This window comes from Elgaria multicarinata, chromosome 4 (assembly GCF_023053635.1).
Source record: "Elgaria multicarinata webbii isolate HBS135686 ecotype San Diego chromosome 4, rElgMul1.1.pri, whole genome shotgun sequence".
NCBI classification, from domain to species: Eukaryota; Metazoa; Chordata; class Lepidosauria; order Squamata; family Anguidae; genus Elgaria; species Elgaria multicarinata.
In genome coordinates, this window is record NC_086174.1 from 58701866 (window position 1) to 58725491 (window position 23626).

The following is a 23626-nucleotide window of genomic DNA, read 5'->3' on the forward strand; positions in this document are numbered from 1 at the left end:
GTACTGTTAGCGGGTAGTTTGCCTGTCCAGCTAGGTGATGTTCACCCTGTTCTGGATGGGGTTGCATTCCCCCTAAAGGATCAGGTTCATAGTTTGGGGGTGCTCTTGGGTCCAGAACTGTCACTTGAGGCATAGGTGAACTCAGTGGCAAAGAACACCTTTTATCAGCTTAGGCCGATATAAAAACTGTGCTCTTATCTGGACAGAGATAGCCTAGCTAGTTATCCATGCTCTGATAACCTCTCTTCTGGATTACTGCAATGCATTTTATGTGGGGCTGCCTTTGAAAATGGTCTGGAAACTTCAGCTGGTTCAAAACAGGGCAGCACATTTACTAACAGGGACTGACCAACGAGACCACATCACATCAGTCCTTTTCCAGCTTCAGTAGCTGCCAGTCCAGATCTGATTCGAAAGTGCTAGTATTAACATTCAAAGCCCCAAATGGCTTGGGACCAGGTTATCTGAAGGAACGCCTCCTCCCATATGTACCTGCCTGGACCCTAAGTTCATCCTCAGGGGTCCTTCTCTGTGAGCCATTGCCAAAGAAAGTGAGGCAGTTAGACAACAAATGCGTGTTCTTTCGGATAAGACCGCAGAAAACTCGGATAAGATCAAAGAGATAGAGGCAAAAGCGGAATTGGACCAGAAGAAGCAAGAGGCTTTTGAAAAATCAACAAATATTCAATTTAAGGAATGGGAATTACGTCTGATCGCCTTGGAAGACCAATCTCGTAGATCTTCAATTCGAATAAAGCAGCTGAAGCAGATACAAGGAGAAGATCTTAGAGAAATCATTCTGAACTGGTTCAAAGAGCTGATGCCTGACATACCAATAGATGGATCGGATCTGGACCGAGTCCACCGCGTGGGGGGGCAAAACTACAAAGGGACTAGAGATATTTTGGTGAAATTTGGTAACTATTATAAAAAAGAGCAAATCATGAAAGAATTGAGATCTTTGACCCAGTTACAATATAAAGGCAAAGCAGTGCAAATTTATAATGATCTTTCTCAACATACATTAAATTGGAGACGGAGTATTAAACCAATAACTGGAATGTTAATGCAGAACAAAATTCCATACGCATGGGGTTACCCGGTTTTCTTAAGATTTACATATGGGAGGAGGGAACACAGAGTAACCTCATTGGATCAAGGTAAAGAATTGCTGAAGAGGCTGGGTCTGGATGGGGAAGCAAATGGGGCTGGAGTGGGTGGGGGAGGGAATGAGGCTGGGACATCTGGAGAGTAAGAGAATTGTTAATTATGTTTGGAGATAATTGCAAATAGAAATGCTAATATAGAAACCTGCCGGCCAGGCGCAGCACTGCCTCCCCCCCCCCCTTTAAAGTAGATGGCTGGAGTGCTAGACTCACGGGGATATGGGGGGGGATTAGAGTGGGGGGGTGGGGAGGGGGGGAAGGTAGGAGAGGAGGGATTGGGGTAGGAGGGTGGGGGTTTTATGTATGGAGTTTGTTTTTTTATGTAAGCAAGTTTGAACTGCTGAGCACAAGGGATCGGAAGAGATTTCAAAAGGGTGATTATGGATAAAAAGATAAAGGTATCAACACTCAATGTTAAAGGTTTGGGGGCAGTCGTGAAAAGGAAGAGAATAGAACAAATGCTTAATAAAGAGGGATCAGATATTATAATGGTCCAAGAGACACACCAAGGCTCCGAGAATTCGAATATGATAAAATTAAAGTGGTTAGCCTATTATGAAAAGTCATTAGGGACATCGAAAAAAAATGGAGTGGCCACTTTGATTTAAAAAAAAAGTGGGTTTATATTAGAAGAAGTAAAAAAGGATGATAAGGGCAGATATCTTATGTTAAAAGGTAAAATTGAGGGAAAGGTCTATACTTTGATTAATGTTTATGCCCCAAATGAGAGGCATAGAGAGTTTTTTATAAAGTTGTTTAAAGAAATAGAAGAATTTAAGGAGGGGTATGCTATATTAGCTGGGGATTTTAATACGGTTATGGATAATAAACGGGACAGGTCAAATCCCACTAATGCTGAAAAGAGGAACAATATGACTATATTGAATAAATTAGTAAAAGAAAATGATTATTTAGATTCGTGGCGTTTACTTAACGGGAATAGGCCTGGATTTTCATACTTTTCCCCAGTTCATCATACATACTCCAGGATAGATTATATATTTGTTTCAAAAGATTTTGCAACGAGGATCTGTAAAATGGAAATGGGGGTAATAAAAGTAACTGATCATGCCTTGTTAAGTCTAGAATTTACAGTTAAGAAAGATTATAAAGAGGCATATAGATGGAAGCTGAATACAAAGATATTGAAATATAATAAAATAGTAGATAAAATTCGGAAGGAACTGTCGGAGTCATGGGAAATTAATGAAAAAGGAGGAACAGCTGGGTCAGTCATTTGGGACACCATGAAGGCTGTAGCAAGAGGAATCTGTATTAGAGAAACATGTAGTTTAAAAAGACAACAACGTGCAGAACAGGAAAAGTTAGAGATAGAAATTAAAAACTTGGAGGAAAGATATTGGCGAGTTAAAGATAAATATAAATTAGTGGAAATACAAGCTAAGAAGAAACAATTAGAAAATTTAAATATAGAAGAGATTCAAAAGAATTTAATGTATATGAAAAGGGAATATTTTGAAAACAGTGATAAGAACTCGAGGTTGCTTGCCAAGCTCACACAAAAAGAAAAAGGGAGGAATGGGATAGAAACGTTGAAAGATAGCCGAGGGAATTATTGTCATGCAATGAAAGCTAAAATAAAAATTTTTCAGGAATTCTATCAGGAATTGTATAAGGGTAAAGAAAGTCAACAAGAAAAGGTGGAGGAGTATATTGGAAGGTTTATAAAGAAGGGAATAAAATTAGAATATAGGGAGTTAATGGAATCAGTAATAACTCAAAGAGAAGTTGAAGAGGTTATTGATAAGTTAAAAGTTGGTAAATCACCGGGAGCAGATGGTTTGGGTCCAGAATATTATAAGGTCTTCAAAGACTGTTTAGTTCCAAAATTAATGGAACTTTATAATAGGATATTATCAGGAGAGAAGATACCTGAATCATGGGAACATTCAGTGATAATTCTGATCCCAAAACCAGATAAAGATTTGACTAATCCCGATTCTTATAGACCTATTTCTTTAATAAATCAGGATGCTAAAATTTTTACATCTATTATGGCCAAACGGCTAAATAAATTTTTGGCAGAATATATAGGAGCAGATCAATGTGGGTTTGTGGTAGGAAGGCATATGCATAATTTAGTGGGTAGAGTTTTAAATGTAATAAATGTAATTAAAAAAGCAAATATTAAGGCAGGTATTATGGCATTAGATATTTTTAAAGCTTTTGATTGTGTGAGCTGGCAGGCACTAAAGAGTATTATAGATAAATTGGGATTTGGAAATAAATTTAAAAATGTAATAGAACAGCTATATTCCCAAAATACGGCGGTAGTGGTGGTAAATGACGGACTTACTGAAAAGATACGACTAGCCAGAGGAACAAGACAAGGATGTCCGCTCTCGCCGGTCCTGTTTGTAATGGTTATGGAAGTTTTGGCGAAGGCACTAAGGGAGGATGAAGAGTTAGAAGGAATTGGAGAGGTAAGGGAAATAAAGTTAAACATGTTTGCGGATGACACTTTATTGACCATTAAGAATCCATTAAGAAAGTTAGAAAGAATTAAATATCAGTTGAGGGAATTTGAGGAAATTACAGGGTTAAAAATAAATTGGTCTAAATCAGAGATGATGTTGTTTAACTATACCAAGAAGGAAGAAAAGGATTGGGAATTTAAGGGAATGGAATTGAAAGTTAAGAATGAGATTAAATATTTGGGAATTAAAATTACAAAAAATTTAGAGAATCTTGAAAAGGAAAATTTAACGAGGTTAAAGAAAGAGGTATTAGAGAAATTGGAGAAATATAAAAGATTAAATTTATCTTGGTTCGGAAGAATAGCCTTAATAAAAATGAAGATATTAGCTAAAATTAATTTTGTATTTAGAATGTTACCTATAAAAATATCAGAAACCGAGATAAAAAGTTGGCAAAATATTATTAATAAATATTGTAATGGAGAAAAGAGAGCAAGAGTGAATAAAAATAATTGGTACCTAAGCCAAAAAAAGGGGGGAATGGGTCTCCCAAACATAAAATTATACTACGTAGCAAATAGATTAAGACATGTTGTAGAAGCAATTATGGGAGTAGGAGATTTATATTGGATGGAAGAAAAAACCATAAATAAGGTAGAGATGAATTTGGAGAATGTTTTTTTTAAAGACGGAGGAAGAAAGTGGGTTGGAAGTATAGATAATCCACTCCTGAGGACTCAATGGGAAATTTGGAGTAAATTTAAAGGGATGCTGCTTCCGAGCAACTCTCCCTTAGCACCGATAATAATGTTAAAGAATTTCCCAGAGGATCTAAAGGGTAGATTATGTAAAATATTAAAAGAGAAAAATAAAATAAGATTAAAGGATTGGGTAAGAGATATTAAAACAAGAGAGGATATGGAAAATTTGTTAAAGGAGAAGAAGCTATCTTGGCTAGAATATGGTCAATTAGAGCAATGGAATAAAAAGTGGATTAAAGATAATAGAATGTGCAGAAAGATGACGAGGTTTGAAGAATTAGTAGTAAGTAAGGAGGAAGGGAAAGGAGGGAGTATAGTTTCAAAAGGATTAATGAGTGAAATGTATAAAATATTGTTAGAGAAGGAGTTTAGAGAGAATACAGAGAAAATGGTTTGGGAATCAGATTTGAAGATACAAATAGGGCGACAGAGCTGGGAGGGACTATGGAAACAAAGAGTGTTGAGAAGTTTATCAGTAAGAATAAAGGAGAATTATTTTAAAATCCTATGGAGGTGGTACCTAACCCCGGTTAGATTGAATAAGATAAGTGATCAACATTCAGCAAATTGTTGGAGAGGTTGTGGGGAAAAAGGAACGTATTTACATATGTGGTGGCAATGCAAATATGTACAAAGATTATGGAAGATGGTGTTCTCAGAAATTGAAGAAATAGTGGGAATGAAAATAGAACAAACACCAAAAATAGCATTGCTGTCACTATTTGAAGATATAAAGTGTGGAAAAGGAACTATAGAGCTGATATCGAATTTGTTGGTTGCAGCACGACTGATGGTAGCTAGGAACTGGAAGGTCCAAGGGGAATATACTATTGAGGAATGGTACAAAGAAGTATGGGACATAGCCATTAATGATAAACTGACATGTAATATTAAGTGGAGAAAAGGCGTAACTAAAATAAATGAGTTCGAAGGAATTTGGAAACAGTTCCTAGTGTTTGTGTTTACTAAGGGAAGTGGGAAACCACCAGCAGAAGAAACGATTAGATTTTGGACTCAAGAATGATCCCGAGGTGGGGGGTGCACTTTTATGTTAAGAACGAAGATGTTGTAGTATGATAAGGTATATGTAATAGTTTTTGATATTTGTACTCAACAATCATTCAATATGTATGCAGCAGATATTTGATGTTTTTCTTTTTCTTATTGTGTTTTGTTTCAGTTATATTTTGGTAATGTTTATCTATGTTTATATAGTGTTGAAAATGAATAAAAATTAAAAAAAAAAAAAAAAGAAAGTGAGGCAGGTGGCTACCAGGGGGAGGGCCTTCTCTGCTGTGGCACCCCAGCTGTGGAATGAGCTCCCTAAAGAGGTTCTCTTGGCACCTACACTATACTTTTAGACACCAGGTGAAGACCTTTTTATTTTCTCAGCATTTTAACAGTCTAGCAACTTAATTTTAACTTTGCTGTTTTAAATTTGTATTTTAAATCTGTATTAGTTTCTGCATTGCTGCTTGATTTTATCCTGTCTGTTTTTATATTGTATTTTATATTATGCTTTTATACTGTTTGTTTTATATTTTGAATAGTTTTTATGTTTTTAATTTTTGTAAACCGTCCAGAGAGCTTCGGCTATTGGGCGGCATAAAAATGCAATAAATAAATAAGTAAATAAATAAAAATAATACTTGACCGACTAATTAAAAAGCAAGGCAAGGGCAAGTCGGGGTAACAAATCAGTTACTTTTCCAATTCCCACCCAGATCGTGCTCCAAAATGTAATCAATTCACCTTCAACTAATCACTCCCATTCATCAAATTATTTCCATACATTAAATTCAAAATAAAAGAGATGGAAGAGTGAGCTAGAGGCAAAGAAAATAAGGAAAGGAAGAGACAGATTTGGGGGTGGGAATCGGGAAGGATGGAGCAAGTTCTGGGCCGTGTGAGAGGGAGCCCAGAAAAAGGAAGGGGGCGGCTCTTTCCTTTGCTCTGCAGGTTCTTACATCGAGAGTTGGTTTCTCGACATGGTGGAGACGTATGACTTTCCCTCCATTCCCCAACGCACGTGTTTACTCTGTGAAATGTTCTGGAGATTACTGACTGGATCTTTGAATTTTCTGAAGGTGCTAAATCCTGTTCCCAACAATTAAATGTATCTTATATTCCTTCCTATTTAGAAAAAAAAATGAAAATTGTTTCACAAATGCTTGTAAAGTTTTGGACAGCTTGCCGCTTCAAAAGCCAGACGACCTTCCGAACGGAATCGCTACCACCTCGCCAAATGGGGGTGAGGGTGGCGGCGGTTGTACTAGTAGCCCCCGACATTTCGCGCAGGGGCCAGACCTTTGGCATGCCTTCCTAGAGAAGCACTACTTTGGGGGTGCTGAAACAGGCGCCCCCTTCCCACCCCCGCCGGCGACTAAATTCCGGAGAGGGGCCGCCTAAAATCCTGGCATGAAAGCACCAGATTTTAAAGACGTTTTCGTATTAATACGCATGTTGCCTTCATATAATGGGAGAAAAGGGAGCAATGAAAATAACACCCATTCGTGTTGTTATGCACAACACAATACCGGCCTTCTTATAGCTACTGGCTCGGCTGGGGGTTGCTCGCTATGCCTTCGTAGCACTTGCACCAGCTTCGCCCTTCCTCTTAGCTCGCAGAGGGGCATCCCCCAGGGAGGAGGAGCAGCGGCGAAGAGCCTTCCCTCTGCCGCCAGGCATTGTGGGGATTGTAGTCAGCACGGCCGGCTCTGCGCACACGCTTTCCTCGTTCAAGGCGGGACGCTGGCTTTGGGCCGGCCGCAGGAAGGGCTAGGGAAGAGGCGGCTGGGGGTGTCCACGTCCTTGCGCTGCCGCCTTGAAGCAGGGAGGAAACGGGGAGCCCGCTGTTGTCCCTCCGGTTCACCCCGTCTCTGCTGAGGGAGGCCGCAACGGCTGGGAAGGGGCTGCCGGCGGCCAATGCGAAATTGGTTGGTGCTTCTGTGCCCGTGTGCGGTCGGGGTCGTGCTGCACCTCTGGTTGCTTCTCCTCAGCTGCCCGGCTAGTGGCCCCGGCAAGCAGCACCCTGCAGGTAGGTGGGAAGGGGAGAAGGAGCGGCGCTGGGCGGACAATCTGCCCACTTGCTGAGGGTGCGGGGTGGGTGCTGGGGGGTGGGGGGATTCGTCCTCCAACTGCCGCGCGTGTGTGAGGTAATGTGGGCGAAAAACATACGTGTATGTGGGGCGGAGGGTGGGCGAGAAAAGGTGGGGTGCGAGTAGGCATGTTTTCGCTGTAAGTGTTAAAGAGAAGGCGCCACTCTTCCCGGCTCGTCCTGGGTTTCCTATTTAAGAAAGAAGGGGAAATGTAGGAGCGGCTGACCTCCCCCTTGCACCCAATCTGTGGGGTAGGTTCTTGGCACTCTAGGGTGTAGGGAAGAATGGCAGGAGACTGAGGTAATGGCTCCTCATCTTAGCTACTGGGAAAAGAGTGAAATGAAATGGTACCTGGGAAATGGGAAATTTAGACAAAAAGCATTCTTCAAATGAGGGATTTAGACAAAATCCCTCTTCATTTGGGAAGCTGAGGAGAAGCATGGGAAGTGGTGAATCCAGGGGGCTTCTTGAGAAGTGTAGGGCAGGGTGTTTGTGGGAAGGCACCCTTCAACCAGCGGGTGGGAGAAAAGGAGTAGGAGATTTAGGACATCCTTCAGGGATGTAGGACATCCTTCATCCAAAGATTTGGAGAAAAGTTGGTTAAAGGTATGAGGGAAGTTGCCCTCAGGTGCTGTAAAACATGGTTGCGTGGTTGATATTGTTAAACAGTTGGAACTCAGAAACCCTTTTACTGCAAGTTAACCAGAGAATCTACCAGTAGAACATGATCTACTTTTTGCACATGCATGCTATGAAGTAAGACATGGAATAGGGATTGAGAACAAATGGTTTGTAGGAGAACTGAATGACATAAAGGATAAATAATATATTGAAAGAGATTATTTAGAGCCTGATTTTATTCATGCTTACTCAGAAGTGAGTGAGTTCAGTGAGTCTTCCCTCCCAAGGAAGTCTTAGAATTAGAAACAGATATTTTTGCATTGCATTTCCCTCTTACCTCCCTCCTTACAAGTTTTCCCTTTATGTGTAACCATGTGTAAGAATACTTACCAATTGAAGATAACGTTTCAAGCATCTGATGAAGTGGGCTCCACTTTACAAAAGTTTAAGCCATAATAAATGTGTTAGTTTTTATTGTACCACAAGACTCCGTTTTGGCTGTAGCAGACTAACACAGCTACTCCCTCTAGAGAAAGTGATATGGCTTGTGATGCTCATCATGACTGGGGAAAGGTCCATAGGAGAAAAGAAGTGGGTGGGAGGGTGGGATACCTGTCAAATCAGACATTCATCATTGAACCAACTATAACAGGTGTGATTTGAAGGGAGGATCATTAAGGATTATTTTCTTAGAATTTATTTTTAATCAACCACTCTAATTTTTCATTGTCATTCTGGACCACTGTGTTGAGGATCTCTATAACCATGAATAGGCAAACTGTTCAAATAAAGGAATAAGAGAAGCACTGACAAATTTTGAAAGAACTGCTGCGGGGGGGGGGGGGGGGAGAACGGCAAATTAATTATTGACAGAATATAATTTGGCCACTTTCAGGGCTGATCATACCTGATGTAAAACTTTGGAGGAAATTATTAGTCATCATTCAGTGAACTAGTAAGTATTTGAGTCTCAGGTGCTGAAGGAAGAATAAATTAGACATCCATCCTTTTGTTCCCTTGAGCAAATGTGACAAACATTATACTTCCAATATCATCTAATCTCTGTATGAATAATAATGTTACTCTCCTTAGAGTACTGGTGGAATATTTAAACTTTGGCATGGAATATTTATGCTATATGAAAAGCTCTCTGACAGCTGTGCTCAGACCTTCTTTTGCCTAGTCTCTGCCCACATTTTACCTTTCTGATTCTACCAAGATGGCTGAAGACTTACCATTGTACCCTTTGCTCACCTAGCTGCAATATCGGATTCCTGCCTTCCAGGTTTGTAGAGATGCAACAAGGCTAACAATCTGAACGCCATCCTGTCAGCCCTATGCTATATCCCCTCCCTGCTTTGTGGGCCAGGTGCTCCCACCTTATGAGATCTTCCTTTCCTTTGTAGTAAAGTAGCATTTTGCTTGAAAGAGAATATAGAACTGGGAGTTCTAGATTATTCATTAGATCTGCTCCTACAGTGGTTTAGGGAGTTGGATTCCAATTCCCTTGTCTTCCTATTTAGTTGAAAACACCCCTGATTAGCTGCTTGCCACCTTCTGTTTGTTTGGAAATTTTTTAACCCATCTTCCAAGATGCATAGCTCCCCCCTCCTAGAATTACAATTACACCGCCCCTACACACACACACACACACACACACACACACACGAGCAGCAGTAGCTAATAATTTTTAAGCACTAAATGCGGACTGGAATAAATTTGTCTTCCAAGGTTTTTTTTTAAACCAGTGATAAGGCCATGCATATCTCCCTGGGGAGAGAGTTCCAAAGGTATGGGGCCACCACTGAGAAAATCCTATCCCTCGTACCCACTATGCTAATGGTGCTTGCTGGTAGGACAGAGAGTAGAACCTCTGATGTAATCTTAATGTTTGGGGAGGCTCATACAAATGGAGGTGGTGCTTCAGATAATGTGGTACCAATGCATTTAGGTTCGTAAAGGCCAAAATTAGCACCTTGAATTGGGCACAGAAATAAACAATACAGTATTGGAGTAATAGTTCCGAGCACCTAACTACCACAAGCCTTCTAACTACCACATTTTGTACCACTTATGGGTTCAGAATCACTTTCAAGGGCAGCCCCCCATAGAGTGCATTACATTAATCTAACTTGGACATAACCAAGGCAGTGTGGCCAGGCCAAATAATCCTATAAAGTAGAATATTATAATCTACTTACAGATTTGGGTAGCTAACTCAAAAGTTACTTGCATTCCTGCTGAGATGAGATTGGAACCTAAGGGCCAGTTTGCAAATTCAGCAAATTATGAGTTAATTAACCCACAGTTTTCCATGCAGGAGCAAGCAAGTGCACTGGCCCCTATGTGCTCTTCAGTTCCGCTTTCTGTAAAACAACCTATGATTGTCCTGCTGGATTGCAACAAACCATAGTGTAACCACTGGGTTGTTTAGCTCCTAAACAACCCAGTGTTCCAGGGTTTGCATGTCGTTCTCACAACCTATGAATGGGCCAATTCTAGGTTGTTTACAGAAAGCGGAAATGAAAAGTACTCTGGAAGCATTGCCCTAGCATGCTCTTGCTTGTGCATGGCAAATTAACCCACAGTTTGCTCATACATGCAAACCTGGTCTAAGTATTGAGGATGTAAACTTAGATGCAAGCTATGATTCATTGACACGTAGAAGAACTGAGCTTAACACACAGCTTTTGGTTTTGTACTCTGCCGTTTCATTCTGTTTTATTGGTGTTACTGTGGTCACAGAATTATTAATCATTCTCCTGATCACAGATCTTTTGAATAGAAATGGATGATGCCAGACCATTTTAATGCACTTCTTGTGTTTCGCCATTAAACATATTTTTATGATCAATAACAAAGTGCAGTTTGCTGTGCAAAGCAGAATCCGTGGCTAGAGCCTCCTAAAGAAGAGATCCATCACATATCATGGACGTGTTACACATGGAGAAAGTCACAGGTTCAGTCTCAGGCTTCTCCAGTTAAAAAGGATCTCTGTGCCTAAGGCTTTAAGAAACCCACTGTCAGCTGGAATAGATGGGCTAGGTGGACCAATGGTCTGACTCCGTATAAGGGAACTTCATAATGTTCATCCACTAGTTCTGAGTGGCTGAAGGCAACCCTCCAGAATTCATCCCAATAGCTGGTAGCAAATCTTCAAATATCACCAATGTGCACCAGTTACAACTTTTCCCAAGCCCAGAAATATTTGCCAAAATAGTCATGTGTCGTCCAGGAGTTTTATGAAGGCATAGAAAGTTGGTTGAGGATTGTTTGCTATGTGTTAAAGATGTCCTTTGCCTTCACACTTTTATGCAGAGCGTAACTTTCTTTTGTTTTGAACTGAAGAAGTTGAACTCACTGAGCAGTATATTGACATTCTCAAAATGAAGGCAATTCAAATCAATTCTACTTCCATTTAAAAAGTACCTGAACAAGTGACCCAGATATTCCAAAAAATCCTAAGATATATGGAGAAAAGTGTCTCCAACCAGGCACCCATAATTGTTACCTGCCATCCTACCCCATTAGAATCTTGGATATATTGGTTAGGTTTTTGCTTTATTCTACTTATGGTTTTCCAACACTTGCATAATCTCTCCAAACAAATATGTAGAAGCATGCTCTCCACAGATCAAGAAACAACTTAGGGACATGGCTAATACAATATTGGTGTAAGGCTTGCAGGCTCATTATTTAAGTAGATTTCTATCCTGAAAACTCAGAGTAAGTTTATAACATATCTAAAATGAATGAAATGCGGTGGTGGCTAACTTCTTGAAAGTTCCCAGGAATGGATTGAAATTTAATATATACATTTCCCCCTATGAGGAGCCACCACATGAGTACTGGATAGATGCAGAACTTTGCATTTTCATGAAAAAGTGAGGATTTATCCATATGTGAATCTATTTGGGAACCATATGGGAGGGGACTTACTTGGTTTTGGAGAAACCGCTGAATGCTGTAGGAAAACGAGTTTGCTTGGTGATTGCTTGAGAAGAGCAGTGTTTTTGGCAGCTCTTGCTAACCGGCTCTGTAGGCAATCTCTGTAACCCACGCTGGCACAACAGACAACATGCAAACTCACCATAGGTAAAATAACCCTTACTGCAGACAGTGGGTTCCCAGGGTTGCTTCAGGGAAAGAACCCACTGTGGGTGGGAAAAGAGCTCAAAGATGACACAGTGGGTCAAATAAACCACCATCATGGTTTATTTAACCCATTGTGGGTTAATGTGTCATCTGAATCCATTCAGTATGTCATCTCATCCATACCTATGGCATTTTGCTCAGCTAATCAGGAACACATGATTTTGTTGTGTGAACTATAGTATACTGGAGAGCGTATTGTCCTCATTAGAATTGAGCCTGTAATTAAACATGATTTTTCTTAATTAAAAAATGTATAATCTTGTGACTACAGAATTCCAGTCTTGAAACTGTGTGTCAGCAACAATCTTGCATAAACCTAAGACAAAGATATCAGTAGGAGATAGTGCTATTATGGAACATCACCAAATCATTATACCTAAAACATGCAGTGTAAATTTGTAGATCTTTTGGGACATACTAAAATTAGACTTCTGAAATTACTTCTTCTGCCTTACGTGCAGCAGTTGTTCTAAACTGTCCTCGCATTTAGTTGATTTGTCATCTCAAATTTTTGGATTCATTCTCAAATTAAGCAGAGTGAGATGAAATGGATCTCTTGCCAATGCTAAATATAAGTCAGAGTACTTCCGTTATAGAATAACTGATTGAAAATAGGTCATGGATATATACTATCTATCTTCCCCTATTGGCTTTAGGATACTGGCTATGTTTATTGCATTTCATTTTAGGAAAGCACTTTAGTTTAAAGGAAATTGGTTTCCTGTCAGTTTATTTTCAGTGAAGCTTTTTGCCTTAGTAATAGTATACACATATGCATAGCTGAGAATAGACTATGTACCTTGTACATCATTCTTTACTGCCTCCCTGAAACTTGCAGAGTACAGAGACTACTTGCATTCTACAGAAGATTGAATTAGTGGGGCTGTTTGCATGTAATGGTGGCAAATAAGGGGTTAATTAACCCACAGTTTGCTGGGGTGTGTGCCGGGTGTGTTCTTCAGCCTTTTTGACATCTGAACCTGGAAACTATAGGTTAAACATGGGTTAAACAACCCACAGTCACTTAACTGCGAATTTTGTTTATACTAACTGCATAATAGTTTACCTTCTTATTAATGATACACTTTCAATCACATGTAAACGATTTTACTTTGTAAAGAGCTTTGAGAACTTTTTGTTTAAAGACAACATATAAACATTGTAAATGATCTTTTAAATATGGAAGGAAAGCTTGCCATTGTAATATAGCAAGTTGACATACATTGACATTTTCCTCTTGCCCTTTTAGCTGCTCTTGTGCCAAACTTTCAGCTCCCCAAATATGTGAAATTGCAGCTCTGAAATCCTCATGTTCCTTATCAACTTCAAACCCCAAGTTCTAAGAAATAACTTCTCCTTTCTGAAGTTTGCTTCTTTCCTGGGTTTGGCTTGTTTAGCTCTTAAGACGTTATTTGGCTAATTCATTACAAATAATTTGAGTTTACAAATAATTGCATAATATAAACAACAAAGAGTCTTATGGGAACTTAAAGTCTAACACATTTAACCTTGCATAAGCTTTTGTAGATGATATTCTATTTTGTTACCTTCTGGAAATTGCATAATAGAAGTACCTTATAGCTTTGAAAGAAGTCACTGTTCAAAGGAGGGGTAGCCAGTTTAGGGGAACACGGCCCAGACATTTAATGGCTGTGTTGTGCTCCAGCCCTCCTCCCACCCACAGGTATGATGGTTGTCCTAGGAGCCTGCTCTCAGGCCTCCAGATACTGCTGTTAAATACCAGATTGGTTCAGAATAAGACTTCCCTCATCCATGATTTAATAGTGGATGTGGCGGCTGATCTAGCATGCATAATTGAAACCTGGGTGAGTGAGTATGGAGGAGTTAGTCTCCCTCTGTGGTGCTCACTGCAGTACTTGGTTCCGCATCAGGGTAGGCTTGAGAGCTAGGGAGGGGAGTTGCTGTGACCTATAGGAATTCCATCTCCATTTGACTACGGGTCTGGAGTGCGTGCACTTTGTGTTGGGACAGCAGGACAGATTGAGGCATGTCAAAATTCATGCTGAGGGCACCTTACCAGGGGTGGCTCAGGATTCCTTGGGACTGTCCCAACATGTCATTGGACCAACACATGTAGCTGGGCATACTCTAGACTTGGTTTTCTCAACTGGACATGGTGATATGAAGGTGGGGACTTTGCTTCATTCCCTTTGTCGTGGTCAGATCATTGCCTGCTGATGTTTTGAGTTACAGCAGCTTTTCCGTTCTGCAAGGCGGGGGTGGGGGACCTATTTAGATGGTCCATGCTTAATGGATCTAGATGGTTTCCAGAGGGATCTGGTGAGGTTTCCGGCTGATATGGCTGGCTCTCATGTTGAAACCCTGGTTGATCTGTGGAATGCAGAAAGGACCTATATGGTTGACATTTTTGCTCCTGAGTAGAGGTCATACTGCTCCATGGTATTTTCCAGAGCTGAGAGAGATGAAATAAAGTAGGAGACAGCTTGAGTACAGAAGAAGAAGATCTCCTAGGGGTGCAATTGAACACTGGTGTGTGCCTATGGTAAGATACTCAGGTACAGTGAGGGAAGCAAAGAAACAAAATTTCACTGCCTTTATTCAGTCTTCCATATGCCACCTAATAGAGCTTTTCAGGATTGTATGTGGGCTATTACATGCTGGCTGTAAGGACACTGTAGACCCATTTGAGGCCTGCTGTAATTCATTTGCTAGGCACTTCCAGAATAAAATCTCTTGCATCTGCCAGGTCTTAGACTCCAGTGTTACATCAGGTGAATCTGGTGAAATGTCCAGAGCACAGCCTTATCCAGTTTTCTTGGATGATTATCTAGATCCATTTCAGGCTGCGTTTTGGCATGGAACCAGCCTTGGTTGTCCTGTATGATGACCTATGTCAGGAGATAGAGAGGAGAGTATAACCCTGTTGATTCTCCTTGATCCCTCAGCGGCTTTTGATACCATGATATTCTTCTGGGATGTTTGTCTGGGTCGGGAGTGGGTGGCACTGCATTCCAGTGGATTTGCTCCTACTTGGATGGTTAGCTCCAGAAGGTGGTACTTACTGGATGCTGCTCGTCCCCATGAATTCTCCAATATGGGGTTCTACAGGGAGCAATTTTGTTCCCCTGTATTTCTCCTTTTCATCTTCAGGTGAGGCTGTGGACATGCTAAATCAGTGCCTGGCTGCGACAATGGACTGGATGAGGGCTAATAAACTGAAACTCAATCCAGACAAGTCTGAGAGGCTGTTAGTGGGTGGTTCTCCTGACTGGATGGTGTGTGTTCAACCTGTTCTTGATGGGATTGCACTGCCCCTGAAAGAGCAAGTTTGTAGCTTGGGGGTCCTCCTGGAGCAATCTTTGTCACTTGAAGTTCAAGAGACATGAAGTGTCTTCTACCAACTTCAGTTGGTGGCCCACCTATGCCCCTATTGACAGGGATAGCCTGTCTATGCTCTGGTAACCTCCAAATTTGATTATTGCAATACACTCTACGTGGGGCTGCCTTTGAAGATGGTTCAGAAGTTGCAGCTTGTGCAAAATGCGGTAGCCAGACTGATAACAGGGTCAAGACAGTCCAATCATATAACACCGATTCTGGCTGGCTTGCTCTGGCTGCCTGTATGTTTCCAAGTGCAATTCAAGCTGCTGTTTTTGACCTATAAAGCCTTACATGACTTGGGACCAAAATACCTAATGAAATGCCTCTCCCAGCACAAACCAACCTGTACATTATGCTCTGCATCCAAGGCCCTCTTCCGGGAGCCTCCTTCAAGGGAGGCTCAGAAAGTGGCAACAAAGGCCTTTTAAGTGGTGGACCCTCACTTACAGGATGATCTCTCTGACGAGGCCCGTCTGGCACCAACATTGTCATCTTTTCAGCTCCTGCTTAAAACTGCCCTCTTCTCTCAGGCATTTGGCAGCATATAACAAGTCTTTTTGATCAGACTGGCTAGTGGTTTTGAATTGTTTTAGATATATGTTGTGTGTGCTATCTGTTAAATGTCCTTATGTGAATGGTTGTATACTTTATATAATATATTTTTATTTTATTTTTGTGAACCTCCTAGAGGGATTCAGCTATGGGGTGGTATAGAGAGATAATATAATATTAATTAAATGAATATTTTTTTACCTTTTACTTCCACTATCGTTTGAATGACCAGCCTACACTAACTGCCATGCTTATTTGTTTGCTTTTCTAGTGAAGCATTATTAATTTATACTTTCTAGGTCTACTGGCTTTCTTTCCTCACTGGAAACCAAAGCATTATGATGTCATCGTAGGGGTACTGTCTGCACGACATAATGATGGGTTGCGGAATGCTATAAGGAACACTTGGTTTAGGCATTTGAAGCAGCACTCAGGACTGAGCCAACGGTAATGCTCATTATTTACTTACCTATTTTCTCATGAAGCTCCAAATGGAGAATTTTTGCTTATCTATGAGGAGCCCCCTTTGGCTTAAGTCAGATTAGGTTAAAATGGAATCACTTAAAAAAACAACCCAACAACCTTAATTTAAAGGAATTTGATGCCTGATTCTGAATGCCATGACAAGAAATGTCCTGACCTAAATTAAAGCGTGCACCTGTTTGACAATGCTTTTCTTTTAATCCTTTTAATGAGCTTCTCATAATACTGGTCTTCATAGCTGTAGTTTTACAGGTTGACATTTTATTGCATATTAAGATATACAATACTGTTGGAAAAAACACAGTAAAATAAGGCTGGTAGATAGAATATTACCAACTTTTTAAAAAAATGTTATTAATCCTTTATTATAAGCAAGCATCTAGAAGATCACTCTTCTTGTTATAATAGAATTAATCTGGAACAACTGCTATTCTCTAGTTTTCGCCTTTAAGTAACCAAGGGAAAATGGAGTGGGAATTTTACAGAAACAAGTATTGAAAAAGTTGCAGGGTGTGGGGGGATTCTTTTCTCCAACCCACTTTACACTGTTGTAAAGATAGAAAAAGGTGGTGTGTGCTATGGTGGTGATCTTAATTGCAATCTTCAGAACACATCCCAGATAACTACATTTTTTGAAAAATTATGTTTGCCCAGAATTAACATTCTGAAGATGATGGAATAGGTATCAGTAAATATTGTTAATAACAATATTTTAGTGTCCTTGTGAAGTTTATAATTGGTGCACGTGGATGTGATGTGCCAGTGGAAGATAGAGAAGATCCTTATTCATGTAGACTTCTGAACATTACTAACCCAGGTAAGAACTTCAAGTTTTTTAAAAAATATTTTTTGCATTAGATGAGTTGCCTTTTATTTGGTAATTGTTTCAAGCAAATCAGTCTTGCAAACACTGTAGCAGCCACAGTTTATTGCCTGTTGTAGTACTATTATACTTAAAAGCTCTCAAATTGAAGGTCACATATTTTCAGGCAGTTGTGACAGTTTTTGCAAATTATATTTGACCCATTCATTGTTTTACAGTGAGCTAGGAAGTAGTCTACAATCCCTCCCCCCTTCTTAATTGATGGAACGCAGGAAGTAAATTGGATATACTTTCAAGTAAATGTGTTAAAGATTAAGGTTTAAGCTGTTTCTAAGTACATTATCCTCTGCACTTGCCAGTGATTGTAATTAATATGGCAGCATTCCATGCCACATGTATTAAGAGTATTCCAGAGTTACTGATTCTTGATTGCTGTCTTCCTACTTTAGATTGGTTTGTGTTGCACTTTATTAATTTTTTCAATAGTTCTGAATCAAGAAGTTGAAGCATTCACTTTGCCAGAGGATGATACTTCAGTACTCTCAGAGGACGGAGTTGTCAGTGTGCATTTCAAAGTCCTTTACCCAATCGTCATTACTAGTCTTGGAGTATTCTACGATGCTAAGGGCGTAGGATTCCAGAGAAACATCACAGTGAAATTATACCAGGCAGAACAGGAGGTATGCTGCTGTAATTATCTTACTAGAATGGACCAAATTCATGGCCTTTTTAGGCAAGTAGAAGCTAAGCATAGATTGATGGAGAGGTAACAGGTAACTGTAACTAGTGAACCATTTGACAATATTTTTTTCTTAAAGTTTTTTTTAATGTATTCATGAGTAATTTTAAATAGCTAGGTAGTATTGATGGGATGGGTATTAGTTATATATTTACGATGTTTATATACTGCTCCACTTCTAAACAGATTCCTGGGTGGTGAACAATAAAAGGTGTGGGTGATAGAATAGTGGCAAGGAAAATAAAGTGGAGAAAGGCAAGAAATCTATAGTTTTATGCCTTCTGCATGCTTTGTGAGCATTGGGAACTCTAAATATGGCAATATATTGAGGAAGGTGACTAAATCATGATGTCTGGCAGACTTCTGTCTGCTACAAAATAAAGAGGCTTGTGGCCCCGGAAAAGGGAACTTTTCTTATAATATTATTATTATTAATAATATAGAAAATAATATTATTTTCTTATTATCAAACTAATTTTTTGTTCAGCTCAAAGTGGCTGATGGTTCTGGGGATTTTCTGTTGTCCATCTCTTGTTGTCCCACCTTGCAAGGGTTTGCACAGTGCAATCCTATACATGTCTACTCAGAGGTAAGGCACATTGAGCTCAGTTAGAGGTATATGTGTATAGAATTGCAGCCTAAATAAAACCTCCTAACAGGTGTTAACACTAGATGTTATTTTGCTTCTTCCCAGCTCTGGTTCTGTGAATCCAATGTAGTTTCTGATTCATTGGATCCACTGTAGTGGCAGACATAGGTGCTGTTCACACATAAGGACAGCCCGTCATACAACGGTGGAGTCAGAACATGTTGTGTGGGGAGTACCTCCTAAAAACTCAACTGTTAAGTGGAGTTTTCACACTGCATTGACTAATGTGTTGTTTGAACTGAGCCAGTGATTGGGCCAAAGACATCCAGTGAGCTTCATGGCCAAGTGGGGACTAGAACCCGGATATCCTGAATTCCAGTCCAACACTCTAACCACTACACCACACTGTCTCTAAAAATACATATAGTATTTTTATTCTGAAATGGGTACTTTTACATGTGGAAGTAGGGCTGAAGCCCTGACTTTTTGATATAGAGGCTTGAAATGGGCTCATTTTATTTTACTAGCTCCTTTTTGTTTGCAATTATTAAGCAACTTGTATTTGCAACTATTATGACTTGAAAAGCTGGTATTTATGTGGGATTTTATCAAGAATGTTCAGGCTGTACAAAAGCATTCAGATAGTTGGATGTTTTCCTTTCTTTTAATACTATTATATTTCCTTGTTGTAAACCAGCTGTGAATATATATTACATTAATGATGTTCATGGCTTACAAAATGTGTTGCTTATTGTTTCATAGGAGGCACTCTTCAGTGCTCGCTTTAGTCCACCTAGCTGTGGTGTGCAAGTGAACAGACTTTGGTACAAACCTGTAGAACAATTCATTCTGCCTGAGGTATGTGCAGTATATAAACTGGAACATGTTAAAAAAGAAGAAAAGAAAACTGGTTCTTACCACTGGCATTTGTTTTTTTTCATCTGCTCGGATTTGTTCTGCCTTTTTCTGTAGCTATTAAATTATTATGAAACTGTGAAATATCACACATGCTAGGCACTAGCATCCATTTCTTTTTGCAGCTCAAAGGTCCATGATTCTGTTCTTCTGTAAGTAATCAAAAACATAATGACTTGGTACACAATCCTATGCGTGTTTAGACAGAAAAAAAGTCTTACAATTCCCAGCATGCCCCAGCCAGCATGGCTAGCTGGAGGGATGTTGGGAGTTGTAGGACTTTTTTCTATTTAAACATGCATTGGATTGCGCCTTTAATGATGCATATGCATGTGTGTACGGTGGTCGGTAGCGTTGTAGGCTTTCATGAGAATTGTCTCCAAGGCATGGTATAGAAGTAACGGATTTTAGGCAGCCGTTGTTCATGGGTTGAAAAGAGGAGACACTATATTCTATTATTAAAGTCTAGAGAAGTAAATAGATTGGGCCAGACTTCAAGAATGGACTTCTAGGATTAAATCTGAGCTGAGATGAGGACGTATAGAGAGCTCTAGAGCAGAATTGTATTTCATAGCCGATTTTTCACCTGTAAAATTGGAACATTATAAATCTTCGTCAAGGGTCTATTCTGCAAATGAAGGAGAGAAGAAATACATCCAGTTACTGCTTGTTATGGAAATAACCCTCAGTGAACAGAGATATGTACAAGCAAAATGTAATGGGTTTTGAAATTTCAGTATTGGGCCCATGTTACCAACTTCCATACAGAGATTAAAATGAAACATATGTAGATTGTGATGTGGATTTCTTGCTGCAGCTATGCACATGTCTATCCTCCTCACACATGAAGGGATCATGTTAATTCATCTATGGCAGTACCTTTTGTGTAGAAATTTTGTAATGTGTGAAATGGCATGTAGACACTGAAATTTGGAATATAAATTAATTTGTTACTCCGGGCGTAAGAAATAATGTGAAAAGAACTATTTAGTGTATGCCTAGATTGAAGACAAAAATGTAGAAAGACTCATTAAATCATTTTAATTAAATATTAAGTATTAGGGTTTATCCTCCCGTTTTGCTAATCTGCTCCTCGCCATAGATCATTTTGGTATGGTCTTCTCAGTTATAGTCTTACTTTACTTATTAATAATAAACTGACTCAATAGAAGGTTTTCTGCTATTGGCTGGGTTTGGATATAAGATAAAGCTACAGTTTAGTGTTATGTGAATGAGTCTTGGGATCCATTCTCCCCTTTCATATTTTACACACCTGGAAGCATCCACTTCTGCTTTTAAACTAACCAATGTTCACAGTTGCACCCAGATGTGGGAAAGTCTAGTTAGTTTAAATGATTGGTAGTGAATAAGCCAGGATTGTAAATCATGGTTTGATCCTAGTATGTTTGAAAAAATTATAGTTTAAATCACTTTTGCTCAACCTGGAGCCCTCCAGATGTTTTGGATTACTACTCACATCAGCCCTAACCAGCATAGTCAATTGTCAAGAATGCTGAGAGTTGTAGTCCAAAACTTCTGGATATTACCAGGTTCAGGAAGTCAGCTTTAGATCAGGCTAAGGCAACTTGTGGCCCTCCAGATGTTTTGTCCCCTCACCATCGGCTATGCTGGTTAGGACTGATGAGACTTGTAGGCCAAAACATCTGGAGGGCCACACGTTTCCCACCCCTCACAGTTCCCCCAAGTTCAGATGTAATGGGGAATTCTGGTTAGATTAAATATAGGAGAAAATTTTCCAATTACCTTGTAGTCCTGAAAGGGGGGTGGATGTGAATTCAAAGTTCATGCATGTAGCACTAAACCATAGTTTCTCATTGCATCTGAAAAGACTCAATCTGTTTTAATAATGACTACTGTATACTTTAGTGTACTACATTTTCTATTACATTTATGTTTTATTTGTAGAAAAATGAAAAAAAACTATTTAAAATTTATGTCTGCGCTTTAGAGAACAGCAGATTTGGGGGATTTAAGTCTTCGTATGTTGAGGAGGAACTGTCTTTTGAACTGAGTGTCATTGGCTGTGGACACAAACGACAAATGTTCTGAATATACACTTCTGATCAGTCTGAAATGGCCCCTGCTCAGGAGCAATGACATAGCAGTTGTTCAGGTTGGGTGAGTTCACATATCACGATGAGAGCAAGCCACCTTCAACAAACCAACAATAAGCCATGGGTTCTCATGGTGGCTTGTGTGTGCTTAACAAACCATGCTGAATTGTCCATGCTGGATTAGGATATCATAATAAGCCACTTTGACACAAGCAAGGCTCAGAACCCACTGTGGCTTATTGTGTTGTGTGAAACAGGTGATTCTGGGAATAAGAATTGTGGGTGGCAGGCAAGAAGGGTATGGTAGATAGGAGCATTATAGAGTTAAGGCATATGTGAGTGCTAAATAAAAATTTATATCAGTAATCTGATATTTCATGTTTCCGATAATATGGAACCCCATGTAGTATGGGTACTTCTGTTTCTAGATAAAGCTGTTTTCAGAAACTGAAAAGAAATATAGTTCAATAATAGGCATTTATAAAGGAGGTGCATATACTTACATAAAGGGGGAGTCAAGAGCAAAGCCACAGATTTTAAAAGTGGTTTGAATTGTTTGAGTTAGTTTTGTGAATTGGCTTGAGCTCTGTTTTGAAAGATGATTTATCTGTTTTTGAAATACTCAGGACAGTTTTAATACTTGACATAATTAATCTGTGTAGGATTGTCTCACCCATCATATTTTTAATGCACTGTGTTTTATATCTACTTTGAAAACCTCAATGTTTGTTTTGGGCAAATGTATATATTGTACAAGTAGATGTGCCAGAAACTGAGCATTGACTGTGTCCATTTTCATTTATAAACATGGTGGCAAACACATTTGCCTCTCTAATGTGTGAAACATTCTTGTGTTCAGTGGAATCAATCTAGGAAGTAATTTGATTCCCTTTTTATGGGGAGCTGGTAGTTATCATCTTTGTCTTTCCAACTTTACTGAGGTCTTAATGGAGTTCTTTGGAAGCTGCAGAATGCAGTGGCTTTCCTTGATCATTATCTATAAAGCCCGAAAGGCCTAGGTCCAGCGTATTTTAGGAATTACTCCTCCCTACCTGTCTTCTAAGAGCAGGACATGGAAGCCTTGCTTAGGCACTCTTCAACTGATGATGAAGTTGCAGGGGACTCTTGCCAGAGTCTCTTCACCCACGCCTTTGGAATCAGATTTGGGTAGAGATCCAGCTCAGCCTCTGACTCCAGATATTCAGAAAACATTGTAAAATATTTCTATTGAGCTGATTATGTGAACTTATTATTATTGATATTTTATTTGTCTCTAGATCTTTATTTATTGTAATTGTACTGGATGTTTTATTGTGTATGTCTGGAATCATATATTGGAAGAGAAATAACAGAATAAATAAATGGATTGAGCAAACTGTGCATGCAGTTCATCCATCTTCTGGGTTGAGATGCAGCTGTATTTTTGATGCTCTTAAGAGCGACAGAAGGGAGGAGTGAAGCTTCAGAACGGTAGCTGTCAGGCCAGATTGATTCCAGCTTCTGAAAGCTTTAGACTGATTAAGGACAAGAAAGCCTACAGCCAAAGTAAATAGCTAAACAAGTAGAGTTTGTAAGAGACCAATTTAAAGTAGCATTGATTTGTCCCTGACTCAGGTATGTCTACTGTTCTATTTCTCATTAATAAATATACAACCACAGACACTGCAGTGCTGTATATTTTTAAGCAAGCTGCATTATGTAAGTGCGCCTGTTCAGTTGTCTTCATAAATGCAAAGGTACTCAGGTTGCAATAAGGAAATATGGAGAAACCTGGTCTCGGATGTGACACAAACATTTTCCTTCGACCAGTTTTAGGCCTGAGATTTTCATCAGGCAACTTACAAGCCT

At 39.6% G+C, this 23626-nt stretch overlaps 1 protein-coding gene across 3 annotated transcripts in view; it reads left to right on the forward strand.

The window, feature by feature from the left end:
* Positions 1 to 7233: 7233 nt before the first annotated feature.
* Positions 7234 to 23626, forward strand: part of B3GALNT2 (beta-1,3-N-acetylgalactosaminyltransferase 2) — a 34367-nt gene continuing 17974 nt past the window's right edge. Inside the window, exons 1-5 of one of the 3 annotated variants that reach the window (XM_063124359.1) lie at positions 7234 to 7402; positions 16454 to 16601; positions 17354 to 17454; positions 17947 to 18140; positions 19551 to 19646. In XM_063124359.1, the coding sequence (XP_062980429.1) occupies positions 7291 to 7402; positions 16454 to 16601; positions 17354 to 17454; positions 17947 to 18140; positions 19551 to 19646 (651 nt within the window). In that variant the 5' untranslated portion in view covers positions 7234 to 7290. The remainder of the gene's footprint in view (positions 7403 to 16453; positions 16602 to 17353; positions 17455 to 17946; positions 18141 to 19550; positions 19647 to 23626) is intronic. The other 2 variants (XM_063124358.1, XM_063124360.1) reach the window with 2 other exon arrangements.